At 41.4% G+C, this 27,541-nt stretch overlaps 1 protein-coding gene across 2 annotated transcripts in view; it reads left to right on the top strand.

Annotated features, from left to right (window-relative positions):
* Positions 1-27,541, top strand: part of ARHGAP18 (Rho GTPase activating protein 18) — a 97,450-nt gene that overhangs the window by 8,242 nt on the left and 61,667 nt on the right. The window contains exon 1 of one of the 2 annotated variants that reach the window (XM_054819592.1): positions 20,508-21,080. The exons of the other annotated variant lie outside the window; for it this stretch is intronic. Coding sequence (XP_054675567.1) covers positions 21,001-21,080 — 80 coding nt within the window. The 5' untranslated portion in view covers positions 20,508-21,000. Of the gene's footprint in view, positions 1-20,507; positions 21,081-27,541 lie in introns of those variants that run through there. 2 annotated transcript variants of the gene reach the window in all.

Genomic DNA, 27,541 nt, shown 5'->3' with positions numbered 1-27,541 from the left:
ATTAGAAAATCCACTCAAGAAAATAGTACAGGCAAGCACATTTTACTTCCTAGAAGCGAGCAACCCAGAACAGCTCTTAGCCACTATGTGTCCCACTTAGCTGTCAAATAATTGTCAGATGGAATAATTAGAGACTGAGTCATTTTGTGGAATTACTGTAAGTCAAGCAATGTTATGGCAAGAAGTTGGAGACTTTGTAAAAAACCAGTATAGTTACAGTTGTAAACAATGTTCTTCCCAGTGAGTGTAGTAACAAGTAGTGAGATAAAAGAAATGCACACTAATGAAAAACGTCCACCCAGGCCTAAACATAGGATACAAGAAAAAACAAGTTGCAAGAATGGCATTTGAAGGCAAGCTCAACACAAAGATGTCCAGCAAAAATGAACATGTCATAGGCATTCAATAAATTTAGCAGTTTTAAGAACGTAAGCCCTCATATTTCATCTCCTCCCAAGAATAAGCTTAAACTCAAGGCAAATATTATTAAATAGTAAAATTATTAAATTATTATTAAGTATTAAATATTAAAAATTCTGTTTGTTTCTTCCTTACGGCGAGTCTAGCTAGGAGAAAGATATTTCTTCTTCGTTTGTTTGCTTCTGGTGTGTTTAATACTATTTTCAAAGTTGGGATATCTGTAGATGGTGGAATGACGGATCTCCTCACACTCTGGGCAGCGGCATGTACTGACATCACAGACTTTACCAAAGGGCTTACGGATTTACACAAAGTAATGAGACCCAGACATACCTACCCTAGCTTACACGTACCTTTTCCTTCCTTCCCTTTCTGCAGAACTGAAGTTGCCTCTAGCAGAAATGAGAGGACAGTCCCCCCTCTTTTCACAAGTGCAAACCAACTCCTATAGTCCATTCTAGAATGCTATCTAATTATTTAATTTTTCTTCAAAACCCAGATTTCTGGAGATGGCTTATACGTGATTGAATCTGAGTGTCAGAACCTGCAAGTAAATGTCAAAGAAGCCGGGAACATATCCGCAATGTTGTCTGTGTGTAATTTGCATTGCAGCTGTACAGAGCAGCTCGGTGAAGGAGGTGGATACTGAAATGCTGAATCCAAGAACTGTGGTAATAGCCTGGTGGATGGCGCTGCATCAGATACTTAACTTGTGAAGGCAGGAGTCCAAAGAACTCAGAAATGTCAGTAAAAGCTTGATTTTATCATGTGAGCAAGGAACATTTAAATAAAAATATTGTTCCTCTCTCTCAGGTTGAGCGATCAGATCGATTTTACTTTGATGCTAAGAAGTGGTAGTCATATTCAACTTTAAACAAATACTAATTGCCAAAAATACAGCATAGCTGAATGAATGTGGCCAAAGAAGCATTTGTGGAAAAATGTCAACTTCTGTGAAGGAACTCAGATTACTAGAACAATGTCTTTTTGGCACAGGAATTATGAATGCCAGAAATCAACATTTAACTGTGTGAGTGAGAGAGTCAAATATGAAGTTACCTCCCCCCCAGTCTGTACTCACTATTAAATCAAGCAGAAAACAATAATTTCATTAAATGGTACAACTGACAGAGGAACTGCAGAATCAGAACTCCGATTCCTGCCAAATATTTTGCCAGATAAAATTAGTAGGAGGAGAGGTTTTATAGTCCTTGTTTATCAGAAAACCAGCATTTACAAATGCATTTATAGGAAGTTATTGATATTGTTTGAAAAAAAACTATCAAACTCCTATGTACAATTTATTATGATGGACCTAACATGAAAAAAGGCTCAAGTAGCTATGGAAAGTTGTGCTAAGTGGGTTCATTAGATCCAGTTAAAATTTGTAATAAGAGACACTCTTCGCATACAGGAAAATGAAGAAGTGGTTCAGTTCATGCTTTGCAAAGGTGTCACATTGGACTACTTAAATGGCTGGGGCGATTGCTCGTTGGAAGGGGAATTGCTTCAGTTGAGAATCAGGATCCTTGCTGGAAGATTATGCTCATTCAAGTGAAGACGAAGAAGAGTGTAGTACTTTACCACTTCAGTAAAACTTCTATCATACTTTTGTTTTGACACAAAATTGAACAAAGATTGGAGGAACAAATAGTAATCAGTGGAAAGAAGCTAGACCACTTCTAAATAAGAATTATAAACCAAAGTAATGTTACAGTAGTATATTGTCTGTCCTCTTTGTCGTGGACCTGAATGCTGTTTGTTAGGTAATACACATTTAACAGCAGTTAAGGAATAATAGAAGTCCAGCAGTCTTTAGTGTTTCTCATAAGAAATTACCTGTCTAAAAAGAAAATAATGTGCATTATTTTGTACTTCCCAATCCTTACCATTTCTTCTGTGAGGAAAGGACTCCGATTGAGCCTCTTACTCATAGAAGGGCCATTGACTCCTCGGTGCAGGCATCCATTGCTTCCCGGGTTGCTGAGGTGTGCAGGTGAATGTGCATGTGCAGAAAGACAACTACAGTTGTGATAGCATCTGACAACTGGAAGAGAAGTGTCCTTTAGAACTGGTTTCAGTCCATCTCAGATGATGAAATCTAGTCTTTGCTACAGAGGTGAGCTGTGGGACCTTTGCCCCTGCACGGTACTGGTGTGGGATCCCTACAGCGAAGGGTGGGTGCCAGAGGAGAACTGGTCTCCCATATATTTTTTAATTCTGTTAAAACAATTTTGCTCCTCTCTGCTCTTCACAGTAGAGAAGCATATGGTCCCACATTTGGTGGCCAGCACGAGCAACAGATTAACGTCTTAGATAAATGCTACATTGTGCTATTATGACAGCAAATGCAATTAGACCTGGGCATAATGAGACAAAAGATTCCATAGCCAGAGAAAAACACATGTTCTCTATGAATTAGAGACCCGGTATTGGTTTGTAATTATATATATGAGATGATAGAATGGTTTACATCTCCAATAATCTTTAAAGACTGCCATCTGCCTCTAGACAAACTTAAGAAGGAAACTTAATTTGGATAAAAACCTGCTGTGGATGGTTAATTCAGTTAAGGGATCATCAATTTCTAATAAAATTTAAGGATTGGTCTGCGTGATAATCCTTTGAACTACCTGCAGCAGCAAATTTGTCCTTAGCTTTTATTCCCCATGGTGTCATAGGGACACTCTGCTTTCTGGTAAGTGATATGGCCAATATGGTCAATAAAAACTGACTGAAACAAAATTGAAAGAATGTAAAGGTGACTGCTATCATAATAGTAGTAATAACAGTAAAGCTGATCAAAATGAGATACTAAAAAAAGTGCATTAAAATACTTCTTTCTTAAATATAGTAGTGATATGAGGTAAATAGATTTTTTAAGATGAATTTAAAAGTACAGATTATGAATGTATGCACGTGTACATACACTTGCCACAAATGGGATCAGCAAAGACCTTCAGTGTTAGGGGATAAGACAGCCGTGAAATGAGGGCAGAACAGAAGTGATTGAGTAAATGTCAGTCTGGAGTGTCTTTCTTCTCAGTCTTTCAGGACTGCATTTCTGTTCCTGAGCAAGTTTGCACGCAATGAGCTCCCTGGTGTACGCTGACTCCTGCTGCACTCTGTGTCCTTAGCAATTTCCTTTGAACTCTCTCACTCAGCAGAGTATAAGGTCCATTTCAATTTGATAATGAGGAAGTCATGATGACCTGAATATAATCGATTTAAGTGCAGTACAGGGTGTTATGTTTTCTTTCAAGATGTCTTTAGAGCCAATGCAGAGATACCATTTTAATGTTTTGGGCTTCATGTTGCTATCCATCTAAGTGTTTACATCAGATTTATAAATCCTTCATGACATTTTTGTTAAAGGAAACATTACTTCATCTGTTACACTGCTAACAACAGAATATAGTTTTCTCAGGTAAGTCAGAAGTTCAGGCCAGTGTCAGAGGTTAGTTACACTAGTCATTTGTGATGAAAGAAAAGTCTCTATTAATGCTTATGCACTAGGATTAAGATGACTTGAACGCTGTAGTCCTTCCTGTTGGCACATCATGCGGCCATCTGACAATAGCTGTTTCCTCCTCAATCTAATGGGAAAAATTCTGGGAGATTGTTGCTTGCACCATTACAAGCTCAGTTGTTGCAATTTACATTTGAGTAAATATGCATATTTATCTCAATAAAACCCTCTTAAATGTATACCTGTATTACATGTAGTATAGTCTTGTTTATTTTTGGCATCTGCTTTAGTAAGTACTCAGAGAACCAGCCAATGTCATTCTGCACTAACACGTTCTTTTTAGTTCTGTAGTATGACATGTGGGACAGCAGGATCCAAAACTTGTCATGAGGGAAAAAACAGGCATTCGGGGCACATGGAGAAATGAGTAAGCATTGCATGGTATGACACACTGCAATTACCACTCTTGGCAGAAGGCCAAGCATGAAGTTCGCAGAGTCTTGAAGCTACTGGAGCTGAAGGATCCCGCCTTGGAACTGGACATCATGCTGACATCTCTGTATTTCATGCTAGCTGCTACTTTCAGGACACAAAATTACATTTGCCTCAAGTATTCCCCGAGCTTCAAATTGTTGGGGTACTTAAGCAAAGCTTGGAGGTTCTAAATTCATCCATGAGAATCAGATTTTGGCACTGTTGGATCACAATCCCATCATAGGCACTGGTTTGACTGACAGGTACCGGTATGTTCACAATTATTGAATACATTTGGTATTGGAGGTAAAATAAAGGCATGCTAAATGACAAAGTATTCCTTGAAAGCAGAAGACTGAACATTTGTTTTTTTAAAAAAAAAAAAAAATCCTTTTGAGTTGGTGATGCACAGTAGAGTAACTGCTGTTTGTTGTGAAGTGGAAGAATTTAGCGGGAAGATCCTGTCCCTCTTTATGGATGTTTTCTCAGTTTAGCCTGGGAACACAATGAAATGTGGCGGGGGGGGGGAGAAAAAAGGGTCATATTGAACGTGAGAGAAATAATTCTGTACCTTTCAAGAATAGAAACTCAGAACTGGAAGATCCCATGAAAAGCTTTATTATAATTTCAGGTGAAGTCCTTGGAATTGTGAATAGGGATGTCCGTATTTACAAGAACAGTGAAGGCAATAGAAGGCACCAGGCTTGCACCCACCAGCACTGAGTGTGTGCGTGCTGTAGTTGATGCTAAGGATACCACTCTGATAAGGATTATGTGAATGTCACTTTGAGAACTATTATGCTCGGATCCAGGCAATTGTTATAATCAATCCTACCTATTGGCAGCAGAAATATTCCAAGCCAGCTCTTAACTTCCAGCAGCAGAACTCCCAACTACTCCCTGGGGAAATGGGCTTGTGGCCAAGCTCTCCCAAAATCCACCTACACCAGCCCAGTAACTGTTGAGGGAAGTGCCCCATCCCTGGAAGTGTTCAAGGCCAGGTTGGATGAGGCTTTGGGCAACCTGGTCTAGTGGAGGGTGTCCCTGCCCGCAGCAGGGGGGTTGGGACTAGATGGGCTTTGAGGTCCCTTCCAACCCAAAGCATTCTGTGATTCTATGAAGTGAAAACAAAACTGGTCTCTGTGTTGCAAAACACAAAATATTCCTAGTATCAGGACAAAAAGGACAAATAAATGGTCCTACTCCGCTGTCTACTCTTCCCAGCAGATATGTGCTATGAGGAACAGAATTCCTTACTTCACGTTTGAGAATGATGATTTCAGAGGCTGGAACACACCATGGACTGACTAGGCAGAGACTGAACTCATTCACATCTGGGAGCGTGCTCCGGAGTTTGTGCAACCACAAATTTGTAATTCACAGGATCTTTGGGCATACTCTTGTTTTAGCTAAGATTCACGCTAAGATTGTTAGCTTAGCAAATCACTGGATTCTGCAGTGCTCTTTTGTGTTAGCTCCTTCCAATAACAAGACTTCGCACGCAAATATGAATAGATGGGGCAAAATAAAAATATTGCAAGCCCTAATAGATAAGTGTTGCAGGTATTTCTATGACACTGCAGTATGTATGAATACTGATCAAATGTTTAGGGATGAAATGGGAGGAAAACAAATATGGAATACTCATAATAAAGGCCTGTTGTGTAAACTGGATTTAATATAATCTTTAAACAGGTAAGTTCTTGTGAGTATTCTCAAGGGGGTTTCTTTTATTTGCACCATCTACCTTGGTCTAGTCTGAAAGAAATTCAGTTTATTTAAAATTAATTCTTAGGCTCCAGTGCCTCAAACATAACACCAAAATCAAACAATCAGTGGGACAGTCTGCAATCGTCCGTATGAGCTGGATTATGAGCTCTGGGGATGCATGTGAATTTATTTTTTGGAAGGACATAGGAGCTGATAATATATACTGACATTTCATAGTGACAATAGATTTTTTCTTGAAAGTCTTCAATCCAGAGGTATTCTTAATATTTGTACTTTTCGCTATAGTAAAATGTATTTGACAGTTGTAATTAACTCAAAATATCACTCAAATTTGGAGTGATACAGAGGGTGTCTTTCTGTTTGTCCATTGACATTTTTGATATTTACATTTCCAATCAAGGCATAAACACAACAGTTTCGCCTGACTAAAATGCACCATTAACATTTAAATACATGTTTATTTTGCTAATACATAATTCACTGAATTAAGGTAACACTGAACATCCACTGTGAGCGAAAAACTTGGCTTGCAATTTCGAGAGGGGCCTGTGTTCTGCAGATAAGTACACTGTCAGTGTTAGTCTGTGTTTAAAATGTTTCAGCCACAGGGGTTAGAATTGAAGAATTGCTTCATTTCTGCGAAGCGGGAGCAAGCCTACCTGTGCATCACTAGATCCAGGTTGAGGACTGAGTTCCTGAGAGTTATTTGTGACCGCAGCACATTAAATTTGATTCAGATTTCCTTGAATGGTGATGCTTTTAAGTCTACTCAGAAAATTTTATCCTCAGAAAGTTCAAGGAATTCAATCATAAAGTTAACAGGGTGTGTTACTTTTCTAAAAAAAGTTATTTTTAAAATAAAGCAATATAATAAAGGTTTTTTGCTACTGCCCCTGAACCATACGCATTTACACTACTTCCACTGTTGTAAGGAACCAGAATTATTTTTAATTATAGCCTATTTGAACATAAAAGTATCTGTACTGGATTGGACCAAAAACCTGTCTGTCTGTGGTATCCTACCAGTGTTGAAAAGATGCCCATGCAGGAGTTTTAAAGCAGGGCTGACATTCCTGATGCTTTTGCCAGCTTGCAGCCATATGCTCCCAGGCAATTCCTGAGCCAGATGTTCTTTCTGTGTATTTAGTTCTAGTCCATGGATTTCTTTCCCGTGAACATGTCCGGTCTTGCCGAGAACCTGTGTAAGCTTTTGGCTTCCCCAGCATCCTGTGGCAAGCAATTCCCCTGCGTAATGACACATTACGTGAAATGCCACCACTTTCTGTCTGTTTCGAATTAGCTTTTTCATCATAGTTACAGTTAATTCTCCTTAGTTCTGGTACTGGAAGAGACAGTGAATGATCCATTGGTGTAATTCTTTTTCCCCCCCCGCCTTGAGGTTTGTCTCTTACTTACTTAGGTCCCAGTCTTCACCTGCAGACCGCTTTCTCTACCGTATTTGTTGGGGGGTTTTTTTGTTGCTGTTTTTAATAGCTCTTGTAGTAGGTGGAAGTAAAATCGCTAGGATTACTTGTATGAGCACGGTATACCCAACTAAGCCGTGAATTACAAATGGTATTTCATATAGTTTAAATATGAATTTTGTTCAAACATAAACACAGCTTCCATTACATTTTGTTTGGACGTTGGGGGCAATCAGCCTCTTAACAGAAAACCTGATCAATGTACAATTTAGGCCAATACTTATTTTATTATTAATGTGCATTGCTTACTTCAGTAAGACTATGTTACGCCAAAAGAGTTTGCCATGTACTTTTAGGGTTCAGAAGACTTCCTGACATACTCCGAGTATAATACAGAAAATGCCATTAGTAGAATTGTAAGTATATTCCCAGTATTCTTCTGTGTTTTGCTATATGCCTATAACTTAAGAATAGTACATAATCATGTATTCCAACACTTCTGTGCTTTTTGTCCCTAAATGTGAATAATACAAAATACAGTACACATACTGACTCCTTATGCTTTGAAATTTGGGTCCTTGCAAAGCGACTGTGATGAAGCTTCATTTTAAAAATATCAGCCTTACTTTTCATTAAAGTACTTATCTGCAGTCAAAAGAATGAGAAATTAGGTTGACTAAAATAATTCTGAATGGAATAGTTAAAAGTAGGGAATTCCACTGACTGAAGCTGGATACTTGAAGCCCTTGGCGGCTGCATTCATGGGGGTGGGATACAGCAACATCCTAAAGTTATTCCCATTTCACCGCTTGTTGGCAGCTAAAAACCAATGTACTTGCTTCATGGGGAAAAGCAACATTCCAATTTTGCGCATGTAACAAGTACTTTAGGCAGCACTTAAGACATTTTAAACTATTATGGTTATATATTCTAATATATATTTCTGCATAACATTACAGTACACATTATACATTGTGCTGACTCCTTGTGAAAATATCTTCCTGTGATTACTGTAATGAAATGCACTTTGCATAGATAATGTTGTAGAACCTGATGCTGCCACAAATAGATAACTCAAACTGGGGCTAGGAAAAAGAAAAATCTTCAGCTTGAAATCTGCTTTTATGAGCATCTGCTCTTATTAGAACAATAATATTTTATAGAATTTCCTCTTTATTTTTAGTGATGCCCCAAAGCAACTGAAGGGAAGAAACTAACAGGCTAAGAAAAAGAAGAAGAATGATTTTGGCAGGCATGCAGCTTTTTCTCCTTAACTGTTTATTCATGGCCAGGAGCCCCAGAAGCCATACAGACACGTGGTCTGTGTGCTGATTCCTTGGTAAGACTAGAACTAATACGTATCTGAAGGTCCAATGGCCGAAGATTAATTTTCCTTAATTTTGTGAGTGATTTGTGGGCTTCTGCACTCACAGGGCCTATGTCAGTGAAAAATGTGATTTTTTAACAAATGATAGCTGTAGTAGTAAAAGCTCTACTGCAGCTGCAATAGAAAAGCACTTTCTGCTGCTGCAGCCACCTAAATACTTGAACAGGTATTAAAGGTTACAAGTCCTCTTGTATTGATAAAACTGTATCTACACTAGGGTCGTCTTTTTTCTTTACCCATTCTGAAGGAGTCCAACTGGTAAAATTAAAGTGTAGAAGGCCCTAATGAGAAAGCCCCCTTTGCGTAATTATTCTAATTCTTTTGGGAAGTGCTGCAGAATTGGGTACTGCTGACAAGTCCCCAGCCTGAACAGTAAATGTGTTCCTGAGCGTGAAGGGGAGAGGGAGCTGACACCCGGTAATCCCATCATGTTGGTAGAAGCATTGGGAGGAAGAATAGTACGTGAATCCTTGCGGAGTTTCACATGGGTGTTCCTTTCTCTCATCTATTTGTTTTTACCCAAATGAAAGGGTGGTATAAGTTTTCAACCATATTGCTGTTTCATAAAAGACCTGTGTAGCGCAAAGAATGATGTTGAAATAAATCAAGCAGTGATCTAAGCAAAAAATGCAAACAAAGAGCAGAATCAGAAAATATATGGTTGTCCTATAATTATCCCCAGTGAGAAAGAAAAACAGAAGGAAAAAGCAATCTAAACATTACAAATGTTTTATGAATCCAAAACCAAAACAGAGAGCAAGCAATTCACTGATGAATTTATTTATTCCTCAGAAGACAATTTACAAGGGCAAGCAGGCTGGTGGACCATCCAGCTCCAGCGGCACCAGGCCAGCAGCAGAGTGAGGGGACCAAAGCCCTGGTAGGAGCCACCCTGGTGCCCGTCTCTCCCGCACCCCCTCAGGCGCCTGCACGTCGCAGCTGAAGTTGAGCTCATGGGACAGGAACTGAATTTCGGGGCTGAAATCTCAGTCCCAGGAAAATCAGCAGAGGCTTAGTCTTTGACTGTGGTGGGGTCAATGTACTGCTTCACGTGCTCTGGCTGTAGAAAAGCTGCTGTATTCTACTGTCCTTCATTTATAACCCCACTTCCAAAGCTTTTTTTAGCCTTTGGTGAAGTAAGGCTACCTTCTTCACAAGCACTGATGATCCCCACTATGGAAATCTGGTAACTTCTTGTCCTACGATGTGGGCATTTATCATATAATTTATCAGTTTGCCTTTTATCTATTTATCAATATTTATCGTATCTGTCTCCACTAAGAATAGAACCTAAGACAGGCTATGGTAATGTCAATTAGGCAATTAAAAATTTGGAAACAAGTGCTGGGTATTGTATGTCTGTGTATACAGGCAATGAGGGAGAAAAAAACATTTGGACAATATTTGAGGCTTGTATGTTTGTTTGTGGCCTGTGTGCTGGTTTTGCACGCTTCTGATCTGTCCTTCACCTTGTAGCTTGTCCTCTAAAATCTAGATTATATGTGATAGCACAGAGAGAAGCAAAATGCAAACAATATAATTTTCATATCACGACTGCTTGATTCCCCCCAACTTGCTAAGGCGCCAGAAGTGTAATTTTATGATATTTGTTAATGTCACTGTTCTAATTCTGGGAAAACTGCAGCCTCCCAGAGCAGAGGTACTCGGGTGTAGTTGAAACTTTGGCACCTCGGCAGGCAGGTGGCAAGGAGCTGAAAGCTCCTGCAGAGGATTGTCCTCACCTGCGCTTCTGTAACACCCTCCAGAACAAACTTAAATTAAATAGGTGCTAAATAATTCCCTCCAGAGCAGCACAGCTGATGGTAACAGAAGGATCTTCTTTGTTATATTTTCTTCCAAATTTCACTGTCATGCGCGCTCACATACACGATGAGTCTCTTCAGCGAGAATTTGTGAAATACCTTCAATTACTGGAAGTGCTTACTTCTTATACTTCAGTTTTAAAGATGGTAGAAAATGAGTTTGGAAAAAGAGGTAAAACTAAAAGTTTATACAACCTATGTACTATACAGGGATTGTTAAAATGCAGAATTACTGATAAAGAGATGGTACTCTGTCTGGAAACGATGTGCCCCTTCAAAAATTTTACTTTTCATTAACGCAAAATGCAGCTCTTTGCCTCTGTCTGTCTCTCATACACACTTACAGTATGTAAAGTAATACAGCGCTTTCTTTTATGGTCAAGGAAGGATAGGAAAGAGAACCTGATGATTCCTTCATATTTTAGATCATTTGTCTCATGATAAGAGATGGATGGACTCGCTTAAATTCTGAGATAGAAATATTAGTGACCAGATTATAGTGCTTTCTGGCAATTTGATTTTGTATTTAGTAAAAATACATGGGGGTGGCGTTCCCCGATCCTGGGAATTGCTTTCTGTCCCTGAGGAAAATGCATGCCTCCACTGAGGCAAGTTAGTAGCACCATTCCCATTGATTTTCAAGTGCCGAGAGGTCACGCTCCTTCCCTGATTTGAGAGCACGACCCAAGGGCTGCAGATGGCTCCTCATCCAAGACCAAACCCTGACGCAGCCGTGCGCCATGACCGCTCGCTCGGAGCCCCGCTTCCCTGCGGCAGCCATACGGCTCGGAGCCATTCCCTCTTGCTGCGTACGTCCGTGCATCCTCCTCCACAAACCACCCCGCTTCCCTGGCGCGTTTTGTGCCGTGCACTCTCATTCTGGTTTTGTTCCTGACCGCATTAATTTCTCCCAGGGAAGCTACGATTGCATTTCACAGATTGAAATTTCAGGAGACTTGATTGTAGATGCCCTCATAATATTTATATGTTATATATATGTATACATTTACATACATTTACATTGCTTTTCCCTATATGCATGGTTATTTAAAAGATACTTCAGCATCTCTTTTTTTTTTTTTCCTGGACATATGGTGAACAGTATTGTACATAGCGTGAGCTATTAAATAGTAAGATACTATATTAAATCCAAGCAAATCCGACTGCTATAACACAAATGTGGGGTTTTTGGGTGAGTATCTTCCAAATGAACTGTAAACGTTATGTTGTTCCTGCAGAAACTACACAGATGATATCCTGATGTAGGCAAACTTTCAAGATTAGCCTTCAGTAACACCAGCGATTGCTTCCAAAATACGCAGCGCTGGTAGTATATTCTTGCCTTGCATTTGTGCAGATCTTGCTGAGCTTTGCTCTACAAACCTTTCTGCCACAATTTCTCTGCAGACAGAGATGAGCAAATTAGCTACAACGAGTGATTTGTTAAATTTAGTCATTTGTGACTGTCACAAACGTACCCTTAGAGGACTGAGGCCTCAGAGGCTACAAATTTGATGCTTTCTTTAAAATTATTTGTGACTAGTGTGTGTGGCTATGCATCAGTCTAGAAATACTCATGAACTTTATAGTTGTTGCTAGGAACATGGTACTATAGTACAGCTATAACAGTGCTTTGAGTTTTTATTATTCTTACCATATGACTGGTATTTTTTCAGCTTTCTCACTGGCTGCTTTCAATCACAAAGAAACAAATAAAACCTCAAATATTTATTTCTTGTACAAATTTTTGCACAAGTATTCATGTTCATTTTCCTTGTAGTTGTTCGTCATGAGCGTTACGTGAGAGTTACTTTTGAATAACTATGCAGAGCAAATAAAAAGCTTCAAAAGTACTATCAGAAACAAATAATCAGTTTTTTTCCTACTGATTATGTTTGTGAATGTCTTTGCTCAAAATTTGGCCAATCCTTGTTAAAATAATGCTATTGGAAAATAGCTTCCAATATTCAAATTTAATTCAACAGTACAAGTGCTAAGCATTGCTGTCAAAGCTAATTTATGCAAAAGATTCTGGTTGTGGTAATCGATGATTTTTTACAGAATGCAGGCATAACAGAAATGAGCCTGGTAAGCTGATGAAAAAGCCAAGCAAGAATGTGGGGACTTCTATTCCTCCTTTCTGATTTATCTCTGATACTTACAGTTTGAAGAGATACTGCCCCATTCATATGATACCTCTCAAACCGTAGTCAGGATTTCACATGTGGTAGGTATGGTGCCCTTCTTTTGGATTTTCGTTAAATTTCTGGAAAATGCAGTTCTGAGTTGATAAGAACCATTTTTTAAATTCATGTTGAATTCAGAAGGTTGTTTCAATTCAATATAGCAAAACCAATACTGATAGCTTGAAATATTCCATATGAAGGGTGGCTGAATTTGACTGCATTGTGTAAAATGTGAGAGAAGAAAACTTTTTTCTAAGATTTGTTTGGGATGAAAGAGAATGATGCAAAATTAGTATTTTTGTCAATAAGAAGGAACGAAGAATATTTTGCTTTGTGTTAACTTGAAGTTTTACTGTGCAATCTTCAGTTTCAATGCCGTTACAGAGAAGTGGATTTCTTTCTCGCAGCCCATGACTCATGTAATCATTCCTTTCTTTGTTCTGAAACATTTCTTGCAGCATTCAGCTCGTATTGACATTTCTGGATAGCTCTGGCTTGCTCAGTTTAGGATTGTGTCACGATTTTCATGAGCTGTTCTGACTGACTAAACTCAGAAGAAACTCTTCTCCTTCGTGGCTGCTGTATGTTTTACTTCACCAGATGTTTCTGTGCCGCAAATTCAGCTGTGATCAAATCTGCAGGCAACAGCGAAATTAGAATGGCAACAAACAGATCTCTCAGTCAATGTGCAGACTGGCTTAGTGAACACGTGCGAGAGAGAGCATGGTTTCAACTTCCTAGCCAGATGTAGATTGAAAAAAAATCTATCCCAGCTCCTACTCAAACCCGATCTAAATTGGGGGGCAGGGAGTAGCTGACACAGACCATGAGCCTGAGTGATGGATACAGCCTGCCTTTTAAAGCAGCAAATCATACGTTTATTTTCAAGTATGTTCTCCACACTTGCTACCACCACCTCCTTCTCCCTTGATGAAACTTCAGCCGGTCAGCTCATCCATTCAGTTACAGCCCAGATGCTGGATATAGGGGTCTACTTCCTGGCTTAAAGGAGAAAAGAGGTGGAGTTGTGAGTTTATAGCAATGTTCTCCTCTCCTGCCTCTCCAGCGGGTTTGGCATTGGTTGCAATGTCCAAGAGAAGGGACAGAACCAAGATTTCTGGCATTCATATGACAGCATTTTCACAACAAAGTGAATGCCCCCTACCACTCTGTACTTATCCCTTGTAAGAAATTTCAGAATGAGCTTCCTACATGTGCTTCGATGTGCAAACTGGTCAGCAAATCTGCTCAAACTCTGTCACGCACACATATGTTCAAGGAAAGAAGGACTATAAGCACCGATGTGACACTATGAGAAAAGGTGATGTTTTCCACAAAAAAGTGTTTGTGATATAGTCATGAAAGTATTCGTGATATTGTTCAAGACCCCAGTTGCTCTAGAGTTCAGGGCCCTCATGCTCAAGAAAGATCAATTCAAATTGGAACAGATGCAAAAAGAGGCAACAGGGATGGGCCAGGAGGATGGAAGATCTCTCGCTGAAATAGAACCAAAAAAGACATAGCATGTCTAACTCAGAAAAATACTTTTGAAGGGCTATACAGCTGCCTTATATAAATGTAAGACAGGATTGAATGGGAGCATGAGATACCATACTCCAGAGTTTTTCTTTTATCTTTATTTCATTTTCATACACTAGTAGAGTATACCTACCTATGCAGGGAATGCATTCGGTGTGCACATCTTTGTGACACTTTGGGAGAATGAAGGACTGAGGCCATTATATTCTGAAAACACACAGTCTCTTCATAATTAGTGGCGTATGTGAAGTGATAGTTTATAAAGCTAAAATTGTATCAAAACTAGGTCAAGGGAGAGGGGGCATTCAGAGTCACCAGTGAAAATCCCTTAGTCTCCAACTTTGACGCTGACTTTCCAAAAGTGGCACGAAACATCAGTTGTATTAAGTTTTCCCCAAAGGTCCTATACCTCATGTGGAGATACTGCAAAGTGTACTAGATTTATCATCTGTTCTCTGTGCTTGTGGATACAGATATCTGTGCCATTTTATCCCTATTAAATCATGCACCAAAAGAAAGTAAACACAGCGATGTAATGGGAAGTAATATCCTGCATTTTTTGGTACCTTTCAATGTAGTTGAACATACGGTGAATAATCCTCATAAATAGCCAGATATTATTAGCCCCGTTATATGGATAGGGAAAGGGAAGCAAGAATTGATACGAGGGTTTGTGCAAGGTCACAGTACAAATAAACATGGATAAATTACCACTACTGAAATTGATATACCTCTGGGTAAAATTCAGCAGCTGTCTGACCATGAGCAAAAACATAAAGCAGATGAGACGAGAACCTCAACCGCTCAACCCCCCTGCGATTTATGTAAGGTAAGCAGATGGGCTGCGATGGGCAAGATCCGAATTTCTCCAGGGGGTGCATTCAAGAAAAATCAAACCGGATAAACTGGAATAAATTCATGTGCACATTAGTCTTTGTATGGATAATCTTAAAAACGGCATCAGTAATAACTGCTTCACCTTTTGCAGTCATTAAATTAAGAATTACCAAAACAGCCACCAGAGTGCACCAGATACATTTTAGAGCAACGTGCAAGAGAAGAGAGGAACCTAAGAAGTGTCCGTCCCTTTTCTTATTTTCTTCTTTTCTTTTTGCTATGAGAAACAAATCAGCTGTTTCAATATGTATGTGGAGAGCAGGGAGGGAGGTAAAAACTTTCAGAAAGCCGGGAGGGCATCAGTTTTCTTACCTGTGGCCACGTCCTTGCGGTTGCTTCTGTGCCAACTGGGTCTTGCTTGCTAAATCCCCCCATGTATCGAACTGCCTCCTGATAGTATTGGACATTTTTTTCCATAAAAAATCCTATGAAAATTGGAATATAGGATACGCATTAGCTTGCAGGATCAGACCATAAGAAATGTTCACAATGTGCTGGCTAGCAAACATGTTACCAGCTTTCTGTGTACAAGTCTGCATTCTGTGTACGTGTGTGTGACTTCATCCCCATCTTTGATATTTAGGGATACGTGAGGTGATCTGAAACACCTCCTACATACCGGTACTGTACATTTCAGAGCACTGACTACTCCACATTGTATATGCCATATGGTGCACATTATAACTGAACGTTGCATCTTCCATGTTCTCAAAGGCAACATAAAAGCATTAAAGGTGGAGCTTATCTGACAGATGTGGACATCTGCATGTGACCTACTTACCTAGTCAATCTTTCCAGTCAGTGGAAAGAAACAGGCAATTCTAGAGCGTGATTTATCTTTATGTCCTAAAGTGGATGTTTAACACAGGGCAGAGGATTTTACTCCTGAACATGCATTTCTTTCACAGACCTTCAGTGGAGCCTAGAATCACTTACGGGGATGTAGACATCAGGAGTAAAGTAACAGAAATCATACCCTGAATATGTAGCCTGTGATATTCCTTTTTTATATTACTCCTAGCATTGGCTGTTAACAGCTGCAGAACACTATTCATGTATGTGGTTAAGTAGTGGAGTGCAGCAATACATGAAGTATGAAGCTTGATAAGGGCTAGATTTCATCTTACAATATACAAACAACTTTCCATTTCATGCCTTTTCTGGCTGCTAGCTGGAGCCCTGAAAACACAATTTGGATGATGGAAGTGCTGCCATTTTATTTGAATGTGAATTGAGTGAGCTGATGAGACATTTTCTGCTCAGTTTAAAATCCATCTGAACAAATTTTACAGTAGATAATGTTAGGGAAAGGATGAAACTCTCCTGCATTAAAATTATGCTTTAAAAGTCCTGAAGTAAAGTTGTACTTTCACTGCAGCACTGTATTGGTTGTCTGAACGCTTCGGCATTGGTTCCAGAGGGATCTCTGGACCTCTGCAAGAATAAATCCACCTACTGCCATTGAAGACAGCCTGTGAATTCAAATTTGTAAGCCCACCTCTTACTATTTTCTGAAGCCCTGAAGTGCTTCTCAGTGGATTGCATTTTTACCTGCTGATAATTGACACATCATCAGGAACATGGAATGTTAAAAATCACCCACCACTTATATAAGAGATATCATCATATATTTATACAAAATATGAAAATCAGTGTAATTTATTTTTTTATTTGGGAAAACTTTAAAAAAGAAAAAAAATTGCTCTGCAGTGAAGAGTCAAAAGCATATGTTGAACACATGCATATTCAAACCCTGTAAAGCAGTGGTGAAGGATGGTACTGCTGAGAAGTTCTCTTTAGCAATTGCTTTCTAAAGAGAGCACTAAGCGTGAGAACCCTGCGTGATCTGCTTGGCTCTGATGATGGCTTATATTAAGTGTAAATGCACTGCATGACATCTCAATCTAAATATTTAAACTCTCTGAAGGAGTCTTGGATTCTGTAGCAAGATAGACTGATTTGTAATCTCCTTTCTCAATCATATCTCCTTTTATCCCATAAAGTTGTATGCCTCAAATGGTGCATTCTTATCTGATTGATTATGAACAACCTTACCTTCCAAATAAGCATTCCCGTACCTGTTAAGAACATGAATATTAACTGCAAACTCAGCAATTACTGACTGTAACTTGGTTTAGGCAGAAGATACACCAATGAAAGACAGTGGTGATATTCATGTCAGTTTACAGCAATAATTCATCTGTAGGTCTAAATTGTCTAGCTGGCTCCACTGTAAATCTGGAATAATTTCATCAAAGAACACTATGATGGTGTTACGCTGTCGTAACAGTAGAGTTTGATCCTATCAAGCTGTCAAACATAATAAAGAAAAAAGTGTGCCTACAGTTAAGCTCCTAAATCCACTGCCACGTTTGAAGTGCGTCATATTAAAGACAGATTTAAGAAGGGAATCAGTATCTCTGGTAGTTTTATCAGTAATTTAATCCCTATTCTCATTTATTAATAGAATTTACTTCTTTCTAGCTCCTTTTCCCACCCTCCTTGTGATATACTTACAAAAGCTTCCTTACTCTCCAGTTGACTGGTACAAACTCGTTCTGGATTTTGCCATTCTTAATCTCCCCCCCTCCACAAACAAGGCAGGTTCTTCCCCTTCTCCATTTGCAGTAAAATTTTCTTTGAACGGTCCCTGGTGACGCCACATTGACTACATCTTGTTTCTGCATTTTTCTTTTTACAGCAGCAGTTATGGTGTGCCTTAATTACGATGTGTTTTAAGATGCTTATCAAAGAAAAAGCAGTTTATATTTTTTGTTCTTCTAGCACCTAATATATATTTAGTTTGGGCAAAAGGCTTTGGAAAGCACTCATTCAACACAGAATGCTTTAAATGTTTTTCCTTTTCTTTGTTATTTTCTTAGCTATTCTTTAAAGGAAGCTTTATAACTAAATGGGGTATTTGGCATGCAACCAATTAGCTGAAGTTTTAGAAATGGCCAGGTCCTAAGGACCGTGGTATTTACATGTTTAATTTTCTTGGTTTAGTTTCAAAGAAAAAGGTTGGATCCTTAAGAAAATAATTTTGCATTCTATATAGGCTGTTTGACAATTGACACGTGCATTTAATGAAAGAGCCAAAGGCACCAGTAGATAGGTGTAGTGACATACATTAATAGGATGTTTTCTGATCTCATGCTGATGTACTTCCAAAGTAACCAGTGAAAACAGGCGAGTCTTGTTTGTGTGTTTATGTGAGAAGTTAGGCCAATTTTTGCCACTTGGACACAGCCTGAGAGACATAGAGTGCTGTACCTTTGCAGTGGGAGTAGAGGGAAATCTTTTCACAATCCTGAGTTTTGTAGTGGTTTCATGTCCTTGTTTTTGTGTGTGCGTGCATGTGTGTAAGTACATGCCGATAATTTGTCCCAGTTGTAGTGCATACTGCTAGTTAAGCCGTTGTAGCCGTGCTACTAAGCCATTGCTTGCGCAGAACTGTAGCTGTGCCCTCTCTTTTACCCATTCCCTTTGGAAACCAAGATGTGGGGAGGTGGGGCAGCACCAACCTCTTTTATTTGCACTGTAAATCTGCCCCAATACAGCCGGTTAAAAAAATGTAAAAATCCACATAGTTGAAAATAGGCCTGTTCTTTATTCTAATTTATATGCAAAGCTTATCTGTTGGTACTGTGATCTCTTTTTTCGTAAATTATTTATTTGTAAAAACCCTAAAGTTTTTATTTAAAAATTAACAATTTTCATACAGAAAATATTTTAGTCAAAACGCCTTGGCCAGCTGCCGACAGATAAAACATCTTACAGAAGTCAAGGAAGGGGCAGGCTTTATTAACACCCCCCACCCTCAATTCTTTATATGAACTAAAACTAAGGCAGCAGTTGACCTTCAGTGGTGTAAGAAGTGAAAAGGCACCAATAGACCAATGATTGGTCTGCTGAACGTCGGCCAGGTCTTCCTGTCTTTGAGGACAGAGTTGAGACTCTTTGCAAAATTTCATGGCGACATTACCTTTTCTAAAGAAATCAGGGTGTCCTGTTCAGGCATTCTGTAGGTGGTCACCCTTTTTAGAAGAAATCTACTGGATGAAATTATCCGCTTAAGTCAATGACAAAGTTCAGTTATGCCTGGATATCACCCGTGCACCCTGCAAAATCACCAGCTGTAAGTACCAAGTGTGTTCAGGACTCTGAAGGACAAACTGATCTTGCTCAAACATGACGGGAAGTTCTTCCTGTTTGCTTCTCCGCTGGGAGCAACTTCACAGCGACCGTAGGTCGAGGTTTCTGTGCTGCCCCTGCTTGGCAGCTCTGCGCTGGAGAACAGCTGCACAGAAAAACGCGCAGTCAATCTGTGACTGCATGCACCCTTCCCATTTAGGTGTACGGTGGTTTAAATAAATGAAGGTTCAGACCTGGATACCTGCATGCTCTAGAACACCTCATGTAGCCCGGTACTGGACTTTTCAGATGTTTAACTGCAAGGAAAGCAGTTGCATGATTTGTTTGTTTGTTTGTTTAAAAGGAAAAAGGAAATGCACTGCAAGCTACACTGAAGTCGATACATTCACTTATGGCACAAAGTAATTATAATTCAGACAACTCACACCCTTCCGTGAATGCAGACATGAATTACAAACCTAAATAGTGTATATACATTTACCGGCTATGTTGCCATGGAAAAAAAACAAACAGGTTTGAGTGTTGTGTTACAGATCCGGCCTACCGATTCAGAACTAACACCTAGGCAGCGAGTCCCACCTCACGGGGGTTGGCGGCGAGGCGCAGAGGTGGCTGTGCCTACCGAAAAGGCTGACGCAGGCCTGCCCTGCTCCGGCTGTCGCTGGTTGGTAGAGCGTGACCTTGGAGCTAATGGCGGCTGGTTTAAGGCACGGCAGCTGAGGCAGCTCGGTCACCTTGTGTCCTCGCCTGGCGACGCCATCTGCTGTGATTTTTATAACGATAGCTTGCAATTAAAAAAATACATATTTTTGTGTGCATGAGAAGTTAAACCAAGCACAGAATCACGTTGTGGCTCAGTGAAATGGACAATATACAAAACAACACCGGACGCAGAAGACATTCCTCATTTTTACTGTCGTGCTGCGTTTGAAACACAGCGGTCTCATGAGCCCCCGCTACCGGGAGCAGCAGTTGGCGTGTGGCACGCAGCACCTGCAGCCAGCCCGCTTCCACGGGTCTGCAGCCACTTTCCTTCAACTGACCGATTTCTTCGCAATACCTTAAAAAACCCCAGCCTGACTGAGGAACGCTGTTAATTAACGCGACCTGATGCACGGAAGCACAGAGAACGCTAACGCGGGCGGGGCGGCCGCCGGTGCCCGAGGCGCGTCCCGGGTCGAGCCGCCGGCGGCCGGTGCGGCGCGGGGTGGCAGGCGCACGCCGCGGGCACCCGCTCCCGGAAGCCGCTCGCTCCCGCCGCGCTGGTGAGCGGCCGCTGCCGCCGCCTCTCGCCGCCCTCGCCCGCGGAGCGCCCGGGTGCCCGGGCCGGGAGGAGGGGCACGGCCCGGCGGGGCCCCGCCGGGCCGCAGGAAGCGCTGCCGTCACCCGGCCCTGCCCCGCTGCGCTGCCGGCGGGACGTTGGGGCGCGCCGGGCCGCGGCTGGGCCGCCCCGCTCCGCCTCAGCGTCCCCAGAAGGGATGCGGCGGCGTACGCCATGAGCTGGCGGTCCGGCTCCCGCGGCGTGGTCCTGACCGCCTACCACCCCAGCGGCGGCGGCGGCGACGCCCCCGGCGGGTGAGTGGCGGTGCGGGGGGGCCGGCGGCGGCGGGCGCTGCCCGGCCCGGCGCGGGCGGCAGGTGCGCTCGGGGACCGCGGGGAAGGGGCGACTCCAGCCGCGGGCAGAGCGGCGGCCGCGGGGCTGCTTCCCTGCCGCGGCGGAGCGGGAGCGAAGCCGGCTCAGCGGGAAGCTGTAGCGCGGGGAGAAGGTGTTTGTCCGACCCCCGGGGGCTGGTAGGGTTTCCCTGTCTCTGCACTTTGTCCCTTATCTTCCCAAACGGTTTTTCCTCTCTTTTTTTCCACCCCTTTCCCCAGTAACCTCCGCATGTCGTGGGAACCCCAGGCATTTTGCTGGGCTGCTGCGAGTCGAGTGCAGACAGCAGACGCCGGCTGTTGTCAAGGTGTTTGTAGCTGAACACAGTCCCGTGGCCACCGGAGTGCGTCGTCAGCGTTAAACCCAAACTGTTCCTGGTCGGTACATTGTTAGACCTGGAGCGTGGAGGGTGTGTAGAGGTAGTGGTGGGTGCTCCCCCGTGGCTTCAGGGCGAGCTGGACCCCAGAATCTCTGGGATCAGGCTCTTTGGGGGGTGCAGAGCATAGATTTACGTATAATCTCCTTGCACTTTACTGCTTTGTACTTTGATTTTTTTTTTAATGTGATAATTAGAAGGAGGGTGCAGGTAAGGGCAAGATAAACTTTTTAAAGCATTTATCATTTTGCTTAAAAGGTAAAAGTGTTAATGGGCAAAGAAGCCGGCTTCATTTAGATGAAGGCTGAGGACCTCCTAGTGCCTCACAGCATGTGTTTGACACAGGCAGAAGCACTGCTGGCTTTTCCATAGCAATGACCGGAGAGGCTGCTGTGTGGAAAGGATAGTTTTGTCTTTATGGCCCATTCAGTCTTGCCTCTTCCTTGCTGAAACTGTCAACAAAGATCCTATTGATAAAGATGGGACTTTTATTAATGCTGAGAAGCCAGCTGAAACTGGGAAGGTATTGAAACTGGCACACTGTTTCCATGTGTCCATAGGAAAAGCGTGTCAGATCAAAGAGATTATAGTCTGATTAAAAGAAGATAAAAGGAAGTACAGTGTGTCACACTGGACAAAAGATAACTGATGCACCATGATATGTCACACCAAGGGTCCACAGCAGAGGCGAGAACTGAACTGAGAATTACAGCCTACCCTGTGTTTGAACCACAAAGCCATGCCTCTCTTTTTATTGAGGTACTTCTCCATAACTGATGTTATTTATCAACCCCGCTTTAAGTCCTGCTGTCATCTTAGCTACATATATAAGGGCATTGCAGATCTAGTTGTTTACTCTTGAATGCAAAATATGTGCATTTTTGCAAGAAATAACAAAATCCACCACCTCCTCTGTTATTGTTTGTAGTGTTTTTACCTCCCATACCTCTCCTCACACTTCTCATGGAGGAGGGACAAGATAAAAACCACTTTCCCTGTTCCTTGGGGTAACTTCTGAATAAGGATCTCTATCTGTAGACTGTTAAGAGCAGCTCCCCTTTTAACACAGGGCTGCCTGCATACATGGCTCTAAGCTGCAGTTACTCTTAGCCCATAGAGGCCCTGGACGCAGGAGCACAGTCCTGGGGCCCCTCCGTGTCCTAGAAACTTGTCTCTCATGCTCACACCGCAGTTAGGAGCAGCGATCTCATCAGGTTCTCTGCAGCTGCTTCTGGGGACAGCCTCCTGGGTAAACTGAGACGTTGCCGTGCAAATAATGGTGATCCTTCACAAGTCATTCTGATGTGGGATTAAGGGGGTGTGGGGAGAAATAAATGTGAAAAGCAGTGTCATTTCCTTAATTATAGCAAATAAATATGTACGTTAAGGCTGCGAAGAACAGGGGATTCCCACAGTTAGTTTGCCTGAGTTCCACCGCTGGCAGTGTTACGGCTTCCCAAGCCGTGCATGCTTGCCATTTAGCTCGTTAAACAAGATCCTAAAGGACACCTCTCTACCCTTCTGCTGTGCCACTCTAAATTTGGACCTCAGTCCTGTCTCTCTCATTCCATTAACCAGGATCTCAACTCCATGGTCCTGATTCATCTTCTCCCTCCTGCCCTGCATCCCCAGTGTCTTCTAACTTCTGAACTGAGAGAGGTTGGGAATATTATTTTCATGAGGCATGGAGGGAAGGGAATGACCACTTGTTATTTTTTGGTCTTTTTAAAAACAGGCAAACAAACAAAACTTTTCTGAAACATTGTAATATTTCTGTGGGATTTTTTTTCATATTTCTAACTACTTTCCTTCTTCATCAACATTCCCAAGATTTGCAGAGCTGCATGATAATAGTAGAGCAAACTCCCAAACCCATAAAATTCTGAAATATGTTGTGGAATAAGTTCTTCCATTATGCTCTGCACAGTGTGCAAGCATACCAGTTCTGCCGTCCAGATTCTGCATTTTATTACTGGTGTGAAATTGGAAATTCCTTTGCCTTTTTTAAAAATAACAACATAAGAACAGCTTTCAGTATTTAGGTTAGCATCTCTGCTACTTTGAAAACTCTGTAATTTTTAACAGGGATTAGAATATTAGGAAGCTAGTGTAATACAGTGCCAGCTGTAATGAAACAGCCCTTTTGGAAAGGTTAATAGAGAAACTATGTTGAATTATTTTTTTTTCATAGGCATTCAGAGTAGTGCATGTTAGAGATTGCTTTGTCTTTGGAGGGCTGGGGAAGTGTGGCACTGGTGCATCCTGGAAAAAATGATACATCGACTGTGCTCCAAACAAAGTGGCATCCTAGCAAAGCGCTATATTTCCTGACCATTTATTTTTTCCTTCAGGCATATGAGAAGTCTTGCTTTATAAAACTTAAGAATTTTAGTGATCTAATAGATTGTTGAGCTACTTTTCTGTTCTTTTTTGGTCCTTTAAAGGCACAACGAGCCTGTGAAATATTTTCTTTAGGAAGGGCTTACCTTACCATTGGTTCACTAGGCTAAAATCTAGAACAGCCTCAGTGTGATTATTTCCAAGTTTGACAATTAATGAATTTTGCCTTGGCAGTGGTGATGCACAAAATAGCATCAGAGCTGTCGTATTTGCCATTGAGAAGTTTATTTTACATTTTACTTTAAAGTAACAGTTAAAGGAATATCTTCATGTAATGTAGATATTGATTGTGGGTGACTTCTGTGGTATACCTAAGTGTTTATTTAAGAACTTCCTTAGAGAAATCACAAAGGCGAATTACCCAGTATCAAATTCAATTTTAATAGCTCTGTTTTCCATATTGCTTCAGCTTTCTCACTTCCCAGTTTTAACCCATTAGATCCACTGATGCTTTATTGGCTGTCATGCTACTTGCATTTTGGTGTCATCTCCTTTTCTTTACAATGTCCACACACAAGCTTTTAAATAATTTCTTTTTGTTTTTCCTGTGAAACCATTTGTTGTTACAGGGACTGTGGAAAGCAAGAGTGAATCAGATAGCTTTCAGGCCAAGACCCCGTTTCAGCGACTGCTTGTAGGCATGCCACCCTCATGCACGTGAAATGTGAAATCCACACCCTTAAGCATAGACTTCCCGTGCCATTTAGGTTCCTTGCTGGGGAATTTTACCCCATCAACTGTGGCAGAAAGGACTGCAGGTCTCATGTCATATTTGCCATCCATATGTAGGCGTTTCAGATAACAAGTTTTCTCATGTGGCTGCATGGGCTTACCCTCAGGCAATCAAATGCTGTCCAGGGAGTCCTTTACGGGACTATTTCTGTCCTGTAGAATGAGTGAGTGTGGGTGCGTATGCATATGTATGTGCGTATGTATATGTATGCAAAAATATTTTTAAAATGTGATTGTAAGGCTAAGACCAAGTCGGGAGGATTTAGTGGATGGGGAATAGGATATAGCAAAACTACAAGTGAATGCATGCAGAGTGCATGCAGAACTAACTGCATGCATACCAGTGCACAAGTCAGATAAACTTCTGCTACAGACTGTTTTCAAGAGCCAAGCCTAAAATGCAAACTGAGTAACAGATAAATGATTTTAAATGTGGTGGCCACTGGAGGTTGACTTTGCTTTTCTCTCCATACCTTTGTCCTATCTGGGAGGCTGCTGTTCTGTATTGTCTCCCGTGCTCCACCAGATTGTCCCGTGAGTCACAGACTCCCTGTGCCTGTTTCCACTGAGTCATCGTGCTTGCTTACCAGCAGCCAGCATGTGCACTTTTGCTGCCACTTCATGTGCACTCCTCTAACTTACATCAGAAGAACAGTTTGAGTTTTGAAGCTTTGCAAACAAGTGCCTGTTTAGCATCATATGCTCCCGAAGGGCCTGTGAATCCTCGTATTGCTAAGAACTTGATGAGAAGGAGTCCAACATTTCATAGAGCCTAGGATACAGCTCTTCTGCCTCAGAGGCCATGCAGTTATGTGCACCCTCCCTTACTTGCCCTATTTAAATCTTGCGTTTGGATGGCTGGTACTCACTTGCAAAATGAGAACGATGAGTTTAGTTTCCCTGAGGTGAAACTAAAGCCCAGACCAGTTCTGGGAACAGTGCTGTAACCCTTAGCTACTCCGCGAGAGAAGGTTGCCGCTGCCTCAGGTCTCCTCTTTCAACTGACACCTGCTAGCCATGGCCTGCGGTCCCCGAGGCTCGCTGTCCCGCTTCATTACTGAAGGTGCCAGCTGATGCTTGGATCTGTGTGGCAGTGAAACCAGTGGGGCTCAGTTGGGTTTTGGTGGGTTACTGTGTAAGTCTACATAAAACAAAATACTTACTTTTTATATGTCTCTGTAAATATGGGCTTTACTAACTTAGTAGTGGTAGCATCTGTGTTCACTGTGGGGATGGGTGACAAGCGAGGGGCATAAAATACTTGGTGTTTTCTACAGACAGCTGTGCTCTAAGTCACTCGCTCACTGCTTGATCTCCCTGAGAAAGAAACTAGATGAACAAAGTCCTTTGAGCTTGGAAAAATGACAAAGACTTCTTTTATGAATTGCCCACAATATAGGATTTTTTTCAAACGTTGACCATAAGAGACATTACAAATCACACATACAAGAGGAGTTTATTCTTTCCTTACCAGAACAATCTGCCTCATTAATTGTTCAAATATTTGCCCAGTTTAATCTGAAGATTTAGTAGTTTGCATCTTGAGCCAAGAAGAAATCTAGTAGTAAGCATGAATTCATGCCTTTTTTCAAGGGCAGTTTCAATCTCCATTCCTTCAGAGAGAAAAGTTCTCATTCCTTTCCCCCTCTTTTCCCACCAGTGACTCACTCTTGGAGTTGAAATCTAGTGCAATCCAGTCTGAAGGACCAAAGCACTGTGAGGGACGCATGTAATGCTCAGTGTACAAGCAGCAACCTCACAAGCTGATTACTCACAACTGACTTAGGTCAGTGCAGCCTTTTGCAATTTCATTTGCAATCTGTGAGTATGGCACAGATTTCAGGTTCTCCGTATCGTTACAGCATTAGTTGTTCCTAACCCCTGTAACCTGTGTTTTGTCATGCCAATATGGATGGCTCAGTACCTTCCATGTGTTCAAAGATCTATCTCACTACAGCTGACTTTACAAAATCATAGCAATCTTTTTATAAAAAGCTAAGTTTACAGGCTCTACATGAGCACAGTGTTTTATCTAAATGCATTTGAAAATTTTTTCCTGCCTTGGATTTGCCTGCTAATTCAAACTGTTTATTGTCCAATGCCTACCAACACCTTCAAGTAGAGCTGACAGACAGCAATGCATTAAGTTGCTTTACTTAGAATTGCTTTTATGTCTTTTATACTTCAGGCATGTGTAAATATGTAATATACTGTAGACCCTTAATGTGTTGCTTAGTTACCACTGTATTAATCCCAGTAACCTGATCTACTGACAGCAAGATGTGGTATCCCAACATTTCATGCTTTCTTGATTCCATATCCCTCCTTCACGGAGTTCTCTTTTCCCCCAGTTTACACCTTATTTCTTCTTTGTATTTATCTTGCTCTTGCCTTTGGTTCTTCCTATCTTTCCAATCAGTTAAAAAGCTCTCCTGTTGCCTATTACCTATCATCAAGTTGCTGCTCAATTTTATCTTGGTAGACAGAGCAAATAATTCTCTTTGAGTCTCTTTGTTTCATCATTCTGAAACCCCTTTTTGTGACACTTTTCTTCAGTGTTTTCAGCATCCTTCTTTACACTTGCCCTGCTACTTTGCTTCTCTTCCCCCCCCCAGCCTAAATTACATACAGTACTTCAGTGTCAGTGTCGTGTCTACACAGGTAAAATCACTTCCTTGCTGCTAGTTACCACTCAACCAATTGTATATACTGCAGTCATACTGTCTTGTTTTTCTAAGCATCCTGGTGGAACTCACGTTGAGTTGCATGTCCTTTCTGAGGCCTAGATCTGCTCAAGCTCTTCTTTTTCAGTGCAGTCCTCGTTTTGTAGACATGGTCACTGCTTCTTGCAGTTCTTCCATTTAGCATCTGTCAGTA

The sequence above is a fragment of the Grus americana genome, chromosome 3 (assembly GCF_028858705.1).
Source record: "Grus americana isolate bGruAme1 chromosome 3, bGruAme1.mat, whole genome shotgun sequence".
Taxonomy (NCBI): Eukaryota; Metazoa; Chordata; class Aves; order Gruiformes; family Gruidae; genus Grus; species Grus americana.
Note: the sequence above shows the minus strand (reverse complement) of the source record. Positions and strands in the feature narration are given on the sequence as shown.